At 42.4% G+C, this 19,044-nt stretch overlaps 1 protein-coding gene across 6 annotated transcripts in view; it reads right to left on the bottom strand.

Moving 5' to 3' along the window:
• LOC115206528 (paired box protein Pax-3-like) overlaps window positions 1-6,072 on the bottom strand; it is a 45,172-nt gene extending 39,100 nt beyond the window's left edge. For 2 of the 6 annotated variants that reach the window (XM_029773626.1, XM_029773625.1), the window contains exons 1-4: window positions 3,005-3,727; window positions 2,033-2,268; window positions 1,716-1,773; window positions 1,057-1,200 (exon numbers count right to left, since the gene is read on the bottom strand). In XM_029773626.1, coding sequence (XP_029629486.1) covers window positions 1,057-1,200; window positions 1,716-1,773; window positions 2,033-2,268; window positions 3,005-3,089 — 523 coding nt within the window. In that variant the 5' untranslated portion in view covers window positions 3,090-3,727. Of the gene's footprint in view, window positions 1-1,056; window positions 1,201-1,643; window positions 1,774-2,032; window positions 2,269-3,004; window positions 3,728-5,973 lie in introns of those variants that run through there. The other 4 variants (XM_029773623.1, XM_029773622.1, XM_029773628.1 and 1 more) reach the window with 3 other exon arrangements.
• Window positions 6,073-19,044: the final 12,972 nt, after the last annotated feature.

The raw sequence follows: 19,044 nt of genomic DNA, 5'->3' as shown, positions 1-19,044 counted from the left end.
ACATTACAACGGGGCTATGTGCATCTCGATGAAAATGCATGTTATTAGTATGGTAAAGACATTTTAAAATAGGCCTACAAGGTAAATAGGCCTACAAGGTAAATAGGCCTACACGGTAAACAGGCCTACACGATAAATAGGCCTACACGGTAAACAGGCCTACACGGTAAACAGGCCTACACGGTAAACAGGCCTGCAAGTGGCCTAACATAAACAATTAAATAAATGCAATATAAATATATGTAGCAGAAGTTGAATATGCACAGGCTATTCGAATAAATCTATAGGATTCTTTTTTTATGAAGAACATTCGACTGTTTCGAGGCCTGTCCCTTAAGTTTGTCGGTAACAAATCGCATGTGTTGCCCACTTTGTGTAAGCACGTGTAGTTACACATTCGTTAACTTTTCATTTTTTTCATTAGCTCTCTCTCGCTCTCTCTCTCACACAGACACACACACACACACACACACACACGCACACACTCATACACACACAAGGGGCAATCCTCCCTTTCCCACAAAATCTATCACCTGCTGTTTGAATTATCCTAACGCCTCATGGGACAAGCATTAGCAGGAGCGATATGGTCGATAAAGAACGAAAAACAACCCAGTGCACTTTGACGGTCGACAAAGGAAGACACACTCCCTGTGCTTCCATCGCATCGAAAAGCAAAAACTTTACAACAACTAAAACTTAGCGTTAAAGAGACAGACAAGGCCTATCTACCTCACAAAATCTAAACATGAATGGCAACCCGTAAGGACTGGTGACACCCATGGTAAAAATGTAGGCCTATCCTATCAAGAATGATTTATGGAAGTCAATAAGCGTACACAAAACAAGATGAAAACCTTTAACTGTCCATCTTTGTTGAGTTTTGAATAAACGAGAGGTTTCCTCACCGTTTCAAAGAACATTAAAGTGCACAGTGGAAGCATTTAGGCCTGTATATGAAGGGCCTTCCCCCTTACGCAAAAAGTAACTGCCTCACACAAGTTACCTATAGAAGAGAGAACATTAATTCATTAATTAATTTATGACTGCACTCACATCGGTCTCCTAAGATGCCCTCGATGCTATGTTTGGCCCGCCGTTCGTGTTCTTCTAATTCCTTTTTCTCGATTTCATCTTCATCATCATCGTCATCTCCCTTCCCTCCGAATTTACTCCTCATGATGCGACTGATAGAGCTCACTGTGTTACAAGAAATTACAGAACACTGATTAATAAATAATAAACTGGAAAAGTTCAACAATCTGCACTCATTTGCTTTTATTTGTCCTTCTAATATACCGTGACAAAGCATCAAATAAATAGAAACATATATTGACTTAGCGTCAATAATTGCATTGCAATATTTTTTATGATTTTATCTTAACTTAAACTTAACATGGCAATTATATAATTTCCAGCACTTGTTTACGTTTTTGTTTTCAGAGAGTAAACAGTTTTTTGTGGTAAAATGTGGTTATTGAGATGGAAAACACATTAGGCCCATTATGATAAATAAGACGGTGATATATGATGGTGATGGTGATGATGACCATGATGATGATGAACAATCTACGGCTGCAGGTGAAGATTGCACCCATTTAAATGGGCAGCAACTATGACAGAATGCAGATATTTCCTTTTACCTGATGGAACGGTGTTCCGGTCACATATCCCATCCATCAGTAATTTATCCCGAATCTCCCAGCTAAACATACCCGGGTTGTCCCGCTTGTACTCTTCTATTCTCTTCTCAACATCAGGCGTCGTCCCCTGCTAAGGAAACGACACATCATATCATCGTTAATTCATTAAGGCATAATAAACAGCTCATATCTACTTACACTGTCTACTTACACTGTCTACTTACACTCAACAACACAATATACGCCTTTTACATGCTTTTTCCACCTGTGGCTTGTTACATTTTAACCCAACATCTCATACGTTGAGACAGACAGTTTTATAAGGAGAACCAAATGCATGACAATACAAAACCGAACACTTTCACCTGCTCGTGCTCCCTCTGCCTTACCTTGGGTTTGCTTCCCCCGATGGCCCCGGGTCGAATAGAGCCGGTCTCCTGGTACCGGCAGAGGATTTTGGAAACGCAACCGTGAGAGACGCGGAGCTGACGGGAGATTACGCATGGCCTGATGCCATGGTGGGCCATTTCGACGATCTTATGGCGGATATGGTTGGGCAAAGGTCTGCCATTTATGAAAACTCCCCCGAGCTGGTTCATTCTGCCTTGGCCTAACGGGGTAGAGACTGCGTAAAAGAAAACACAAAATGGCTACAGATTGCTTAATGATTATAAACTATAGGCCTACAACACAACAACTAAGATTGATTCCATCATAGGCTACGAATAACACCACAAGACTACTACAAATAATGTTCAATAAAACAATTATTATAATAGCCGAATACAAAAATAAAAGTTGTTTAAACTTAAAGGTTTGGTAACAATAAAAGGCCTTAAAAGTTTCCTTAAGTAATGATATGTTAAGTTTTAACATAGAGAGGTGTACTTATATAACCCTGTACATATTCTGTAAATAAACAAAAACGTTGTTTTCAGAGATTAGGAAATTATTAAATTAATAGTTTCATCCTCAAAAGTTGACAAACAAATAGATAAATACAAAAAGTTATGTCAATAACGACTACAAAATAAACCAGATCAAAACGTCGAGGTTAACAGTTCAATCCACTTTGCATTCGATAACCGAAATTAAAAGAACATTGAAACATGAAACATGAAAAGAACATTACAATTTAATTGTGTTACATCTCAATTCTGCGTGTCAATCCGAAAGCTTAAATATTTTTTTACAATTGGATACGACCAAGTTTCTGTTTAGGAGGGGGGCTTATGGTGTAGGCTACAATATTGAATTCACAGAGTTTCCTATATTAATAATCGCTCTTTAATTATTACGCATCGAAGCCCAAATCTTCCCACAAGCAGTGCTCAAAAAGTTGTTTCGACTTTTGATTTTACCTTCGAGTGGGAAGCCACTGTGGGGGTAGTTCTGCGCCAGCATGGGGCGCATCATCCTTGGTATTGCCCCAGCCAACGCAGTCATACCTCCACAACCCTACGCCTTCCGCTAACCTCCCGCCAGAGAAGAGAACCGGGAGCTGCCGACGATGGAGCTTGACCAGTGGGGGAAATTATGAGTAAAAATGCACTGTATTCCAGTTCGTGGAAGGTTAGCCTTGATAGGGTAGCCACTGGAGTAGACAAGAACCAGCGTCCTGGTAGAAAAAACACTCCCGACTCCCGAAAAAAAGAGCCCAAGTTACCAAACCAGGAAAAACTGGAGGTAGACTTCTGAAGAGTGCGCCTATGCCTTGATGTTTTACCAGTCGAGAGGCACTTGGATACGTGTGGAATCTGCGATGTCATCAAGAATCATGCAAGTGATGTTGTTCTCGCTGTTGTTGTTGACAGACGTTCAGAGTGAGGGAAGATGGTCAAAACCCAGAGGAACATTTATTAGTGCTTTACTTCTTTCACATCAGTGATCCAGGCTATATGATTGGTTTAGAGGAGGCAGACCCGGCTCTTGGGCGTGCGTAATGATTGGCTGACAGCGCAGGAAACTTTCTTCAGTTGTTGTCAGAGACTTTGCTTGGGAAAGAACTGAGGAACCGTCTTTCATCATCCCATTGACAGATGTGACGTCACCTCAGATCATAAGTTCACGAACAGATGTTGATTAACTATACAGATACGTGTAGTTTTAGATGTTGCAGTATTGATTAACTATACAGATACGTGTAGTTTTAGATGTTGCAGTATTGATTAACTATACAGATACGTGTAGTTTTAGATGTTGCAGTATTGATTAACTATACAGATACGTGTAGTTTTAGATGTTGCAGTATTGATTAACTATACAGATACTTGTAGTTTTAGATGTTGCGGTATTGATTAACTATACAGATACTTGTAGTTTTAGATGTTGCAATATTGATTAACTATACAGATACATGTAGTTTTAGATGTTGCAGTATTGATTAACTATACAGATACGTGTAGTTTTAGATGTTGCAGTATTGATTAACTATACAGATACGTGTAGTTTTAGATGTTGCAGTATTGATTAACTATACAGATACGTGTAGTTTTAGATGTTGCAGTATTGATTAACTATACAGATACGTGTAGTTTTAGATGTTGCAGTATTGATTAACTATACAGATACGTGTAGTTTTAGATGTTGCAGTATTGATTAACTATACAGATACGTGTAGTTTTAGATGTTGCAGTATTGATTAACTATACAGATACGTGTAGTTTTAGATGTTGCAGTATTGATTAACTATACAGATACGTGTAGTTTTAGATGTTGCAGTATTGATTAACTATACAGATACGTGTAGTTTTAGATGTTGCAGTATTGATTAACTATACAGATACGTGTAGTTTTAGATGTTGCAGTATTGATTAACTATACAGATACGTGTAGTTTTAGATGTTGCAGTATTGATTAGTCACTCAACATACAACCGTGTTGAATTTAAGGTATTTTTTTCCTAGAGCGCATGCACCCATTTGTTCTCACTCCATGGTCTAAAGATAAGACAGATGCAGCAAAAGCTAGTGCACCTCGAGGAATTTATTGTCGCTTTTAGATTGCGCACTACCAACAGGAGAGCGGTCTGACGGGGACTCGCGCCCCAGCAGGGTACGACGCCAGGAGAGCCGTAAAGAACGTCTGCTCTGCTGACAGAGACGTTACTATTGTGTTGTCGGGCATTTATTTATAGTTGCCTTGCTAGTTGAAAAGACACTTAGTGTCCCTATAGGCAATCGTACAAGGAAGGGGCATTGCAGTCTCTCTCTCTCTCTCTCTCTCTCTCTCTCTCTCTCTCTCTCTCTCTCTCTCTCTCTCTCTCTCTCTCTCTCTCTCTCTCTCTCTCTCTCTCTCTCTCTCTCTCTCTCTCTCTCTCTCTCTCTCTCTCTTTCTCTCTCTCTCTCTCTCTCAATTCAAATCTGTCTCTCTCTCAAAGTTTGGCTGCAGTGCAGGGAATTGTAGAAGTCAAAGCAACCATGCTCTTTAGAGCTCCCCTATCAATCAAAGGACAGAGGTTCATTCCCCACCTTCAGACAAAACCCCTCTTCCCTCCACTGTCCATCTGAAGGAGCTCAACTCTACTTCCTTAGCGACATGTTTGCTTTTACGTTTCATTTCTTCAGTCCCAAGAGCATATAGAGTAACACACACGTATTACAATGTTTGTGTTTTTATGGTCCGATCACTTTTGGATGGTTATGGTATTTGGATGATGTTGCAGTAAGCGTGTCATTTTTTAGTCCTACATTCATCCCATGGCCTTGTTTTATTTTTGTCTGATATTTTCAAATTCAATAAGTAGCATAAATACCCTCTTCGTCTATTTGGTGAATAATGTAGGCGTGTAATTTATTGTTTTGTAAGCGTTTTCTTTTCTTTGTGTGTCATCCCAAATATCACCCGTTTTATATGTTCTCCATAAAGTGGTGCTTGCGCGTGGGGTGCAGAAGCACAGAGGTCGTTACCCATTCAGGTGCAAAGGTGCGCTGTTCCCGGATTAGCTCGCCCACGGTGGCAAGAGGTGAACCTTTGACGCGGGACCTGAGGGCATATTGTACATTTACAGGCTAAATGGACATTTAAATATTGACATTGTTATTAGGGCCTCCGTGATATTTATAATATGCATAATGTAGCCTAGATAATACCAATAACAAACAGGTCTATGCTTGCTGCTACTACCAGTATCCTTGCTAATTACAGCTACAGAAGAGGTTTGACCAAATTGATGTTAAAGACGTGCTACTCCCTCTCCGGATTTTGGAAATGTGCATTTAGACTACTGTTTTGAGGATTGTTTTGTTTTTTCTAATGACGAAAAGGTTATTCTGAAACGTGTGCCCTTGTAAAGGTATTTGAAGGAATTCACGCTCCACGTGACGTATACCTGAAGACAACAGCCACTGGTTGGAAGGCACCTGATGGTCCAAGTCGTTATGTCTTTACCTCCACCTCTCCAACCCGGAAGGTCACCTGGGAGAAAAGAGGGCACAGCGGGGAGATCGAATGTAAGCACTATCATACTTCTCTTATTTACGCAGAAAATATGTATCCCACTGGCTTTCGGTGGCCTCAATTAACATTAGCCTCTTTCGTACCTTTGAAAATACACTTAAAATGTTGTCTATCTGTTAGAACGCGCGTGGACAATAGCTTCGCGCGGGGGAGAAAATACGCAGGGGAAACGAGGGTCCTTTCACGTGCTAAAGAGCAGATTATTGCCCTTCACTGAACCCTTAGGAGGAGGAAACCAAGTCAATAAAATGAATATTAGTTTTGTCAATTGACTTCACATTTAAATAGCCTATTTGAACAAGGGAAATTGTCAAATATTGATGACAAAAAAATATTATAACCATTGATGTATTGCTTTATACTTCCCTCAACAACCTATGTATTTAATCTACCATTTTTACAGATCAATTCTATTGGATGAAAATGTATATTGGCACATGCCAATATGAAGTTGCTGGTGAGAACATATTATAAAGAATACAATGATCACATTGATGATGATTGGGTGCATAAAATGCTTTGATTGGCTGCACAAAGATCATTTGTGACAATTTTCCGAAATATAAATATTTTAGTTTAAGAATATAAAAAGTCACATTTTAGTGAAACGATAGGATTTTTTTACTTTACACATAATAGTGTCATCCCTCTTGGACATTCTGACAAAACATTGGTCTTACATTTACTAACGTTGCGATTTCGGGGGTGATTGAATTTATTGAAACTGGATATTGTACCCTAAAAAAAGTGACAGGAACGAAGGAAAACAGAGAGCGATGATGCATACCTCGGCCTTCTTGAAAGCAACACAGAATCTCCGTGACTAATCCATTACCGGGGATGAAATTCAAAGTCAGAAATGTCGCTGTATGAGAAGTAAATGAGTTGCATCAGGTATGCAGAGTCGGAGGCAAATCTGTAAACACGTATTTGTCCATTATTTATTTATTTATTAAGGCTATAGATCAACAATTCACCCAAAAAATATTAAGATATGCATATCAAATGAAGATATCGAAATAAGATATGCATATAGGCTAACTAGAAGACTGACCTCCGAGATGGTTATAAAGCAAAGTTATATAAAAGCATGCCTAACTATGTCTCTAGATGGTTTACAGTGTTTATCATGAAATAAATGTTTATATGAAATATAAAGTGACACCATATTATGATGTATCACATAATTAGTTTGCATTGATGCTAAATGCTGGAATTTGGGTATGTTCACTTGAAAAAGAAAAGGAGAGCCGCACACTCTAGGAGCTCAGATGCAATGATTTAATAAACGAAAAACCAACGTTTCCAAAGACAAGCTGTCTTCATCAGGGTTATTAAATTATTGCATCTGAGCTTATAGAGTGTGTGGCTCTCCTTTTCTTTTTCAAATATTCTACTCCGCTAGCCAGCACCTCTCCTAAACAGGTGTTCTACTCCTCTAGCCAGCACCTTTCCTAAACAGGTGTTCTACTCCTCTAGCCAGCACCTCTCCTAAACAGGTGTTCTACTCCTCTATCCAGTACCTCTCCTAAACAGGTGTTCTACTCCTCTAGCCAGTACCTCTCCTAAACAGGTGTTCTACTCCTCTAGCCAGTACCTCTCCTAAACAGGTGTTCTACTCCTCTAGCCAGTACCTCTCCTAAACAGGTGTTCTACTCCGCTAGACAGCACCTCTCCTAAACATGTGTTCTACTCCTCTAGCCAGTACCTCTCCTAAACAGGTGTTCTACTCCTCTATCCAGTACCTCTCCTAAACAGGTGTTCTACTCCTCTAGCCAGTACCTCTCCTAAACAGGTGTTCTACTCCTCTAGCCAGCACCTCTCCTAAACAGGTGTTCTACTCCTCTAGCCAGTACTTCTCCTAAACAGGTGTTCTACTCCGCTAGCCAGCACCTCTCCTAAACAGGTGTTCTACTCCGCTAGCCAGCACCTCTCCTAAGCAGGTGTTCTACTCCTCTAGCCAGCACCTCTCCTAAACAGGTGTTCTACTCCTCTACCCAGTACCTCTCCTAAACAGGTGTTCTACTCCTCTATCCAGCACCTCTCCTAAACAGGTGTTCTACTCCTCTAGCCAGTACCTCTCCTAAACAGGTGTTCTACTCCTCTAGCCAGTACCTCTCCTAAAAAGGTGTTTTACTCCTCTAGCCAGTACCTCTCCTAAACAGGTGTTCTACTCCTCTAGCCAGTACCTCTCCTAAACAGGTGTTCTACTCCTCTAGCCAGTACCTCTCATAAACAGGTGTTCTACTCCTCTAGCCAGTACCTCTCCTAAACAGGTGTTCTACTCCTCTAGCCAGTACCTCTCCTAAACAGGTGTTCTACTCCTCTAGCCAGTACCTCTCCTAAACAGGTGTTCTACTCCTCTAGCCAGTACCTCTAATAAACAGGTGTTCTACTCCTCTAGCCAGTACCTCTCCTAAACAGGTGTTCTACTCCTCTAAATAGTACCTCTCCTAAACAGGTGTTCTACTCCGCTAGCCAGTACCTCTCCTAAACAGGTGTTCTACTCCTCTAGCCAGCACCTCTCCTAAACAGGTGTTCTACTCCGCTATCCAGTACCTCTCCTAAACAGGTGTTTTACTCCTCTATCCAGTACCTCTCCTAAACAGGTGTTCTACTCCTCTATCCAGTACCTCTCCTAAACAGGTGTTCTACTCCTCTATCCAGTACCTCTCCTAAACAGGTGTTCTACTCCACTAGCCAGCACCTCTCCTAAACAGGTGTTCTACTCCGCTATCCAGTACCTCTCCTAAACAGGTGTTTTACTCCTCTATCCAGTACCTCTCCTAAACAGGTGTTCTACTCCTCTAGCCAGCACCTCTCCTAAACAGGTGTTCTACTCCTCTATCCAGTACCTCCCCTAAACAGGTGTTCTACTCCTCTATCCAGTACCTCTCCTAAACAGGTGTTTTACTCCTCTAGCCAGTACCTCTCCTAAACAGGTGTTCTACTCCTCTAGCCAGTACCTCTCCTAAACAGGTGTTCTACTCCTCTAGCCAGTACCTCTCCTAAACAGGTGTTCTACTCCTCTAGCCAGCACCTCTAATAAACAAGTGTTCTACTCCGCTAGCCAGTACCTCTCCTAAACAGGTGTTCTACTCCTCTAGCCAGTACCTCTCCTAAACAGGTGTTCTACTCCTCTAGCCAGCACCTCTCCTAAACAGGTGTTCTACTCCTCTAGCCAGCACCTCTCCTAAACAGGTGTTCTACTCCGCTAGCCAGCACCTCTCCTAAACAGGTGTTCTACTCCGCTAGCCAGCACCTCTCCTAAACAGGTGTTCTACTCCTCTAGCCAGCACCTCTCCTAAACAGGTGTTCTACTCCTCTAGCCAGTACCTCTCCTAAACAGGTGTTCTACTCCTCTAGCCAGTACCTCTCCTAAACAGGTGTTCTACTCCTCTAGCCAGTACCTCTCCTAAACAGGTGTTCTACTCCTCTAGCCAGTACCTCTCCTAAACAGGTGTTCTACTCCGCTAGCCAGCACCTCTCCTAAACAGGTGTTCTACTCCTCTAGCCAGCACCTCTCCTAAACAGGTGTTCTACTCCTCTAGCCAGCACCTCTCCTAAACAGGTGTTCTACTCCTCTAGCCAGTACCTCTCCTAAACAGGTGTTCTACTCCTCTAGCCAGTACCTCTCCTAAACAGGTGTTCTACTCCTCTAGCCAGTACCTCTCCTAAACAGGTGTTCTACTCCTCTAGCCAGTACCTCTCCTAAACAGGTGTTCTACTCCTCTATCCAGCACCTCTCCTAAACAGGTGTTCTACTCCTCTAGCCAGCACCTCTGCTAAACAGGTGTTCTACTCCTCTAGCCAGTACCTCTCCTAAACAGGTGTTCTACTCCTCTAGCCAGCACCTCTCCTAAACAGGTGTGCGTTTCTTTCGCCTCCAGATGAACCGTTGTGATTATGTTCAACCAGAGCCACGTATAGGCTGTATTGATAGCTATATATGGTTATATGTTCAATCATTTAACACACGAGGATCTTGTTAGAAGAGTGAAATGAGTGAAAACATTTTTGCGCTGACAAGTGGGGATATGGGAACGCAAATGATGTTTAATCGACCAGAAAATGTGAAGCGAGGAATAGGATAGTTGGTTGGTAAGAGAGGGAGGGGGCTTTAGCAAATTCCCAAACTTTTGAGATGTTATCACCACATCCTGTAAAACAAGGGTGTCAAACTTCTGGATCAGGGCCACATATACTATCAGCTTTTCATCCATGCATAAAGGTCTAGACAATTCAATTGACCTGAGAAAATGATGGTAAAAATAAGAAAGATGGAAGGAAAACAAGGGAAGGGGAGAATGAATGGATATAGGGAAGCTCATCTCTCTCTCTCTCTCTCTCTCTCTCTCTCTCTCTCTCTCTCTCTCTCTCTCTCTCTCTCTCTCTCTCTGATGTTAACCAGGAGGTGGCGGTAGAGGTGCCCTGCAGGTGTACCTATCCTTTCCTCCCCTCCTCCTCCCACAGCCAGAGCTCACCATGACGCCCCAGCCAAAGAGGCCTGCCCTCAGGTGAGTCTCCCAGCAGTGCACCAAAACCCACCCTCTCTCTCTCTCCTTGATGGAATTTGGGGTAACAGAATGGTGCATGGTCAGGAATGGGCTCAGCCTCAGAACCAAAGCAAACCAATACCTGATATTCTAATCTGAAAAGGCCTCTCTCATCTGTCTACCTGCCATCCTACCCAAGCCACACTTAGGGAAGTATACTGGAAGCAGAACAGAAGGTTACTCAAGCCATAGGTGTTACAAGCCATGTGGATTGCCTGATGGTGGAAGATATTAGATCATGTGTAATGACCCGTGAACGCGCAGCTCTATTCTTCTCATCTTGGGCAGAGAGGGGGTTGACCCAGGTAATCCTAATCATGACCTTCCTCCAACTGCAAAAGACGTTTCTGTTTCAACAGGAACACGGATATGGCAAGTCCTAAATGGATTGCGTTGGTCACTTAGAGATGTCCTTAGAGTAGACACCTAGGCACTGAGAGGGCTTGAAGAGGATTTTTTTATGTCAAAAATGTTTACAAAAACAGCAGTGTCAAAATGACAGTATGCATTTTGATACAGAGAATGCTCTATGTGCTATCTATAACTTAAAATAGTTATTTGGCTGTCCCCATAGGAGAACCCTTTTTGGTTCCAGGTAGAACCCTTTTGAGTTCTATGTAGATCCATTTCCACAGAGGGTTCTACATGGAACCCAATATGGTTCTACCTGGAACCAAAAATGGTTCTCCTATGAGTCCTGCCAAAAAAACCTTTTGAAACCCTTTTTTCTAGTCTATGTTGCGTTTACCACAAGAGGGTGTCTGTTAGCCTCCGACAATGTAACCAATGTTACAGCGTGCTGTTGCCCTAAGTCTGTGATTTCCGAGACTAGGCGTCTGTGGGACAGTAGGTTACTGCTCTCTTCAGTCAAGGACTTTTCTATTGCTTATTGCATCCATGATAACTCAAACGTCAACAATTAACAGTCAGTTCTTAAAAGGATAGTTCAGAATTTTGGCAATGAGGCCTTTTATTTAGGGGCGGCAGGTAGCCTAGTGGTTAGAGTGTTGGGCCAGTAACTGAAAGGTTGCTAGATCAAATCCCCGAGCTGACAAAGTACAAATCTGTCGTTCTGCCCCTGAACAAGGCAGTTAACCCACTGTTCCCCAGTAGGCCATCATCGTAAATAATAATTTGCTCTTAACTGACTTGCGTAGTTAAATAAAAAATCTACTAGTGCTAGCAGATACCCATAGACTTCCAGTCATGACTAGAAATCTATGGGTATCTGTTAGCATGCTAGCAGATACCCATTGACCTCCAGTCATTGTGCTAACGCTAGTTAGCATTGGCTCACAAAACTACCTCTAACTTCCTTTATACTGGACACAGACATAAAAATGGTATCCACAAGTTTATGTGACTCTGGGGAAGTAGGTAAATTCTAAACTTTCCCTTTATGTATTCTTTACTGACATGCCTATCATCAACATGTCTAATTTCAAAGTTTTAAGAGAAAGGATCATTGCACATAAACTTTGTACTGTTTTCTTTAATACTGAACTGTTTTAAACAGCACATACCTAACATTTATCTGTGCAAATACATTTTAGTACCTTAACAACAACGACATTTTCAACAAACTCAAAAACATCCACGTTTTTTTTTTTATTCATAATTAATGAATACAATAATAGACAATATACAGTATATAAACCCTTTACTTGTGTCAAATAAGAGGGTGAAAGTGCATCTTCTAACGGTTATATGACAGTCTGACAGGTTGATTGAAGCAGGCGTGGCCATCTTTAGAGGTCAGGTCCATAATCATGTTTGATTGTGAGGCAATGTTAAAGTGAATTTCTTAGAGCAGTAAGTGCTTAGATATAACTTGTGTATATCCCAGCCGTCTCCTATGTGCATATTATTTATGTGAATCCTAAAAGACACGTCTTTAGGAAGAGGGCCCAACAGTGTCTGTTCTACACAGAGCACGTACAGTAGAAAGTAAATACAAAACTAAATCGCTTCAGGGCTGTGTAAATATAAGCCTTATGGTCTACAGTAGTACTGTTGGGATTATTTGTCCTTCTATAGTTAAGTGATTGATTAATATCATTGATTGTACTGAGAGTCCAACCATCAATCTCTGATTATAGGGGAACCAGTGCAGCACAGTGGGCCCTGATTTCCATGCCCCTGGCCTATTGACTAATATTGACAAATCCAATCCCTCTCATTTTAGTCTGTCAGTTCAATAGGCATTGCAAAAACTGTGCCTCAGACTTTGAGGACCCTACTCCATCCTCATGGCAACTCTCTCAATATGTCCCTGATGATCCCCGACCATACAGGTGTAACAGTTTAGCTTCCGTCCCTCTCCTCGCCCCTACCTGGGCTCGAGCCAGGGACCCTCTGTACACATCAACAACTGCCTCCCATCGTTACCCATCGCTCCACAAAAGCCACGGCCCTTGCAGAGCAAGAGGAACAACTACTTCAAGGGCTCAGAACGAGTGACGTCGCCGATTGAAATGCTATTAGCTAGCCATTTCACATCGGTTACACTCACCCCCCTTTAACGTCCCCCTTTTCCGCAGCAACCATTGATCCGGGTCAACAGCATCAATGTAACAGTACAGCTTCCGTCCCTCTCCTCGCCCCTACCTGGGCTCGAACCAGGGCTCGAACCAGGGACCCTCTGCACACATTGCTCCACAAAAGCCGCGGCCCTTGCAGAGCAAGGGGAACAACTACTTCAAGGTCTCAGAGCGAGTGACGTCACCGATTGAAACGCTATTAGCGTGCACCCCGCTAACTAGATAGCCATTTCACATCGGTTACACAGGCAACAGGCTAGAGGAATCTGTTTGCTTTGGAAACCTGTCAAGCACAATGCAATTAAAGATGCCTTCCAGAGCTTTTCTATCATTTCAGACAGTAGTTTTGAAAGTGGTGCTCACCAGCCGAAACGGATCTCTGTTTTTTGTGTAGCCTACTACGTCATCCAATTGTGTAGTACGTCATCCATTTCGTGTGATATGTTATGAATTTTGCAATATGTATGATCTCATACAAATTTCGCAATTCGTGTGACTGTTACAAATCAAATTTGTGCAATGTGTTAGGAAATTGTTGTGCTTTAGATCCTGGAGTGCATCTTCAACCACCTAAAGAGAGGGGTAAATTAGCGCCTCATTGGAAAACAGAGGAAATGCCTCCTCCCTTCTTCAAGGTTCTCATCAATGATCTGAAGTGAATGACAACAAGACTCAAAGCAATATGGTGGGAAGGAACCTTGCTTTCACCTTCACTGTCTGTCAGACCGGTGGTGATGATCAGTTGACAGGCAGGAGGAAGGGAAGAGGATGCTTTCAGAGGCCTGGCAGATGATGATAATCTGACTACACAGGCAGGAGGAAGGCCAGAGAGATGTACACAAGTGTACAGTAGGCCTACAACCGGAGCACTTTTAAAATAGGAATGTAGCAGGCACCTGTTCTCTAGACCTATTCTTGGTAACCTAAACACCATGTCAATTTAAATAGCGGTAATGACACCTCTCCTATCTCCACAGATACTGTACTATTTACACATCTTACATGAGTGACTTGTCAATGACATATATTAGTGACTTCTCAAATGAGTGGGCCTGTTATAGGCATGATACAAAATCTCAAACCTATTCATGTGGAATTGTATAGCCCACACTACAATAACATGGGCAGGTGCGTCTTTGAGATGCATGGGAGGGAGGACAGGTTTTCATTCAGTGAGAGGCATAGTGATGTATACTTTTCAGAAACTGTTACCTCAACTCAATCAACCAGCAATCAACTAGTCTATTCTGGGAGCGACAGGCAGTTAATCTAGGTCTCAGGCAAGGTTACCCATCATCATATTAACCTGCCATAGGTAGACATACAAGTGCATGTATGAATGTATCAATGGTAGGCTACTGTAGGCTTAGTACTCAATGAACAGATGAAGGTGTTTACATGGTGTTTGCTATATCCTACTGTTAAAAGGCCATTCTGGACAATGTTTATTTCAAAAACAACAAAAAGTAAAGGGAGGGAGGTACATTATGCTAGTATACAGCAGTATTTACATAATCTCACACACATCACATTATCATCACGATTAGCATCTTCATCATCAGGCGTTCCTCCTATTCGTCCCAGACGAGCGGCCTGTTTCGTGATCGGGTCTATATTTTAACCAGCAGATCAGCCACGTGACGACCACCGAGAACATAGCTAGGATGCTGGCCACGGACAGGCAGATGGGTCCCGCGGGCGAGGGCGGGCTGCTGTGACTGTGCACGAAGATCAGGCCCATGAAGAGCAGAACCAGCATGGACAGAAAGGAGAAGATCACACACACACAGCCCGTAGTCAGGGCAACCCGCTTGCAGCTCTGACAGCTGTCATAGCGCACGGAGTCCTGGGAGAGGGTAGTGGCGGTGGACAAGGTAGTGGAGGGGGTAGCTTGGCTCGTGGACGCCCCCGATGCCTCCTCGCGCCTGAGGGCGACGAGTGCGGGGTGCAACGGAGGAGGGTGGAGGGGCAAAGCATCCTGAGGCAGAGGGTCAGAGTCAATGTACAATGGGAAATCCTCCGTTACCTTGGTATTATTGGGCAGGTTTTGTATCCGATAGTCCGGTACGGGCGTCCTGTGGCGACATATAGGGCAGCTGATGCGCCATGGACGCTCCTCGCGGAGATGGAGAGTGTTCAGGCACTCCTCGCAAAATGTGTGCAAGCATTCTAAAATCTTGGGTGCGCGACGGTCAAGGTCGAAATAATTGTAACATATTTTGCATTCATACTCCTCGTACGGAAACGCTATCTCCAGCCCGCGCGTGGGTTCCACTCCAGTGGATTCTGAATCTACCTCTGCCATGTCATCTTTCGCCATTCACATTCTCTACGAAGACAAAGGAGCCTACAGGCAGAGATGTAGATAGCAGTGTTCGTCTATCCCCCGTTCATAAAAGCGCCATCATCTCGCTGATGAATTGTATAGCCTACGTTGACATTGTTGATATATTTGTATATTCCCCACGACGTCAAAAAATTAAATCCAGGCGTCACCGGTCATCACCAGTGTTCAGATCCGCTGGTTAAATATGAAATGGGTCTCATTTTACGCTTCGGGGTGTGGGAATCGGTGATGTAATGCTCGTGATGACTCTTCGTTCGATGCGAGGGTTGGGGTTAATCCACCGGAGTGATCTATGCTCAGCCCGCAGAGAGAGGAGACAGTAAGGCGACGATCGACACAGTTCATGGTTGTTATCTTTCCTCTCGGTTGGTCGAAACCGCCCGGGTTGGTAGGGGAGGACAAGAGACACCGTTTTCAGCCCTCTCTGGGAGTCAGAACGAGAGGCGATGTAGAGATAACAGGGTCCGCCGCCATCATGCCATACAGAAGGGATGCACCATAATTAAATCAAAACATCTCATGAGTTCAAACGATAGACTCTGTCAAAAAATGCAAAGTTGAAAGGTCCACTGTAACATAAACTGTGTTCATATAAACTGTGCACCTATTGTTTTGTTTAATATACTCCTGAGACCCAGCAATTAATTTTTGTCTTCTCTAGTGGTCATCCGTTCTTGGTCCGCATCTCTGAGGCCATACAAGCTACTGTATTAAGTCCTGTTGTCCCTTTGAGAGGACATTCTGGGCTTTTCAGTGATATCGTACGTGTGGGGGTGTGACTTTGAAAACTTTAACTTCCTGGTTCTAAAACAAACGTCTGCCTTTATAATTAGCACATGTTATGAACATTTGAAAAGAAGTGCATGTTGTCTAATTATTAATGACTATTTTTATGAGTTTGAGATTCCATTTTGTTCTGGTAGGCCTAAGTGAATATCTCAGCAACAGTTAAGTGAGTTGTCAGGACTGTGTAAAACAATCACATTAAATGAGAATGCTAAATACGAGGTTATCAAGAAATATCCTCTGTAGTAGACTACCAGATGCCACAACTGTGTTTTACCTACTGTACCTATTGACTGTAATCAAAGTATGAAGATAGACCCGATGAAGTGTTTCAGCCTAATGGTCGTCTCGCGCCAAACTGCGCGTGTGCGGGCAGTCAAATCAAAGGCACGCCTTCGATATAAAGTTGTTTTGACGAAAATGAAAACGTGTCAGTTTGTCACTTTCACGATGTTGGAGTTCAACTACTTAAAACATTGGCTCGAATCTAGGTTGTGCCTTTAGAGATCGAGAAAATTAACAACAAAGAAAGAATTGTTCGCTTCCCCCATTGACTTCTCAAACCCCTGGCCTGTTCTGTTTGGTCTGTTTCCCAAGCATTTCCGGAAGTCTCGCGATGTTGCGCCTCTTGGTTTAGAAACTGTGTTGTAATGTAACGTATGTCCTAATTAATGACCACTACAGAGGACAATTTTGCACTTACAATAAAACAGAAATAACAATATTTGTTCACATTTTTTTCTTGTTAACGTGTTTTTATTTCACCCCAAACACTTATGTCATGTAAAAAAAAACTAAAACAATCGCTAACTTTTTTGTCGGGTCTCAGGAGGATATTATAATGTTCTTTATTTTTTAACATTTTTTTTCCCCACTTTTATTTAACCAGGAAGGCCAGTTGAGAAAAAGTTCTCATTTACAACTGCGACCTGGCAAAGCAGTGCGACAAAAACAACAACACAGAGTTACACATAAACAAAGGTACAGTCAATAACACAATGGAAAAATCTATGTACAGTGTGTGCAAATGTAGAAGATTGGGGCGGTAAGGCAATAAATACGCCACAGAGGCAAAATAATTAAAATTTAGCATTAACACTGGAGTGATAGATGTGCAGATGATGATGTGTAAGTAGAGATACTGGGGTGCAAAAGAGCAAAAAGATAAATAACAATATGGGGATGAGGTAGTTGGGTGTGCTATTTATAGATTGGCTGTGTACATGTACAGTGATCTGTAAGCTGCTCTGAGAGCTGATGCTTAAAGTTAGAGAGGGAGATATAAGTCTCCAGCTTCAGTGATTTTTGCAATTCGTTCCAGTCATTGGCAGTAGAGAACTGGAAGGAATGGCGGCCAAAGGAAGAATTGGCTTTGGGGTTGACCAGTGAAATATACCAGCACGTGCTATGGGTGGGGGTTGCTATGGTGACCAGTGAGCTGAGATAATGCGGGGCTTTACCTAGCAAAGACTATAACCTAAACCGACATAGGCAATTTGCACCTTGCAGCTTTTCCCGTTTTGGGAATATTGCATACGTATTATTCTGTATAAGGCCAAAAGTAGATACTTATTTTATTTGACCCATTAAGTCTTCAGGTTCAATATCACTTATTGAATAAAGGCATATAGCATAACCTTAAGCCCATTTGGCCTCATTAGGCTATATGTTGAACAAAATACTTTTAAAAAAGAAAGACACACACGGGCGCACGCACACACACTCACACACACAACACACACGCAGGCCCTGCAGATAAACATAGGCTACAATGTTATCTCATAATTATAGGCCAATTGTTATAGACTATTAGAATACATTGACAATAAAAGAAAAAAAAGTTAATATAAGGGTTTCAAAAATAGTGGTTGATCTTTTCACGTTGTCTAAAGGTCGGTGAATTTGTCTGGCTTTATGACAGCTCCGTGCTCCTGGGGTATCCCCCACACACCTGTCAAACCGCACCTGCACGCACAGAAAACACACCTCTGTGTGGGATGAGCCCAAGGGTGGGTAATGCGCTCTGTCTTAGTCTGTATCTGCCAGTCTGTTCTCATACACCTCATAGGCTACTCTTGAGAGAGTTGCGATGCTCAAACTGCTTAAATATCTGCATGGTTCGGAGCTTGTGGCCAAGTTCCAGAGGGCATGTGGTCTGTTCCTCATCGAAGCCGCACATCAGAAACGGAAACTGGGTGCACCCTCCGCGGGAGACGCCGCTCATAGACGCGGAAGCACCTCACCAACTTGCTCGACTGCGGTGCGGTAATGGACACGTTATTACCAATGAGGACAGCAACTCAAATGACAAACACAAGGAAAATGGATACAGTGTTGGTGTAAGTGTAAACTTTTCTGAGAGTTTGAGTTATTGAGTTGAAGAAACAGAAGAATGTAGGCTCCCACTGGGCAAAAACTGGTTATAATCAATGTTGTTTCCAGGTCATTTCAATCCCCAAATGTAATGCGATGATGTTGAATCAACGTGGAAACTGATTGGATTTGCAAAAAGTAAAAAGTAATCAATGTAAGAGAATTTTGTATTTTTTTTCACCTAACTTTTAACCTACTGTAAATCCATTGACATAGTCATTGTTTTGTAGATTTTACGTTTAATCCACGTTAGTTGACAAATTAACCAAATGTAAATTAAAACTAGATTTTGAATTGATGTATGTGCCCAGTGGGCTATAGGCTACCTTCCCAGGGCTGGC

Source organism: Salmo trutta, chromosome 13 (assembly GCF_901001165.1).
Source record: "Salmo trutta chromosome 13, fSalTru1.1, whole genome shotgun sequence".
Taxonomy (NCBI): domain Eukaryota; kingdom Metazoa; phylum Chordata; class Actinopteri; order Salmoniformes; family Salmonidae; genus Salmo; species Salmo trutta.
This window is presented reverse-complemented; position numbering and strand designations above follow the sequence as displayed.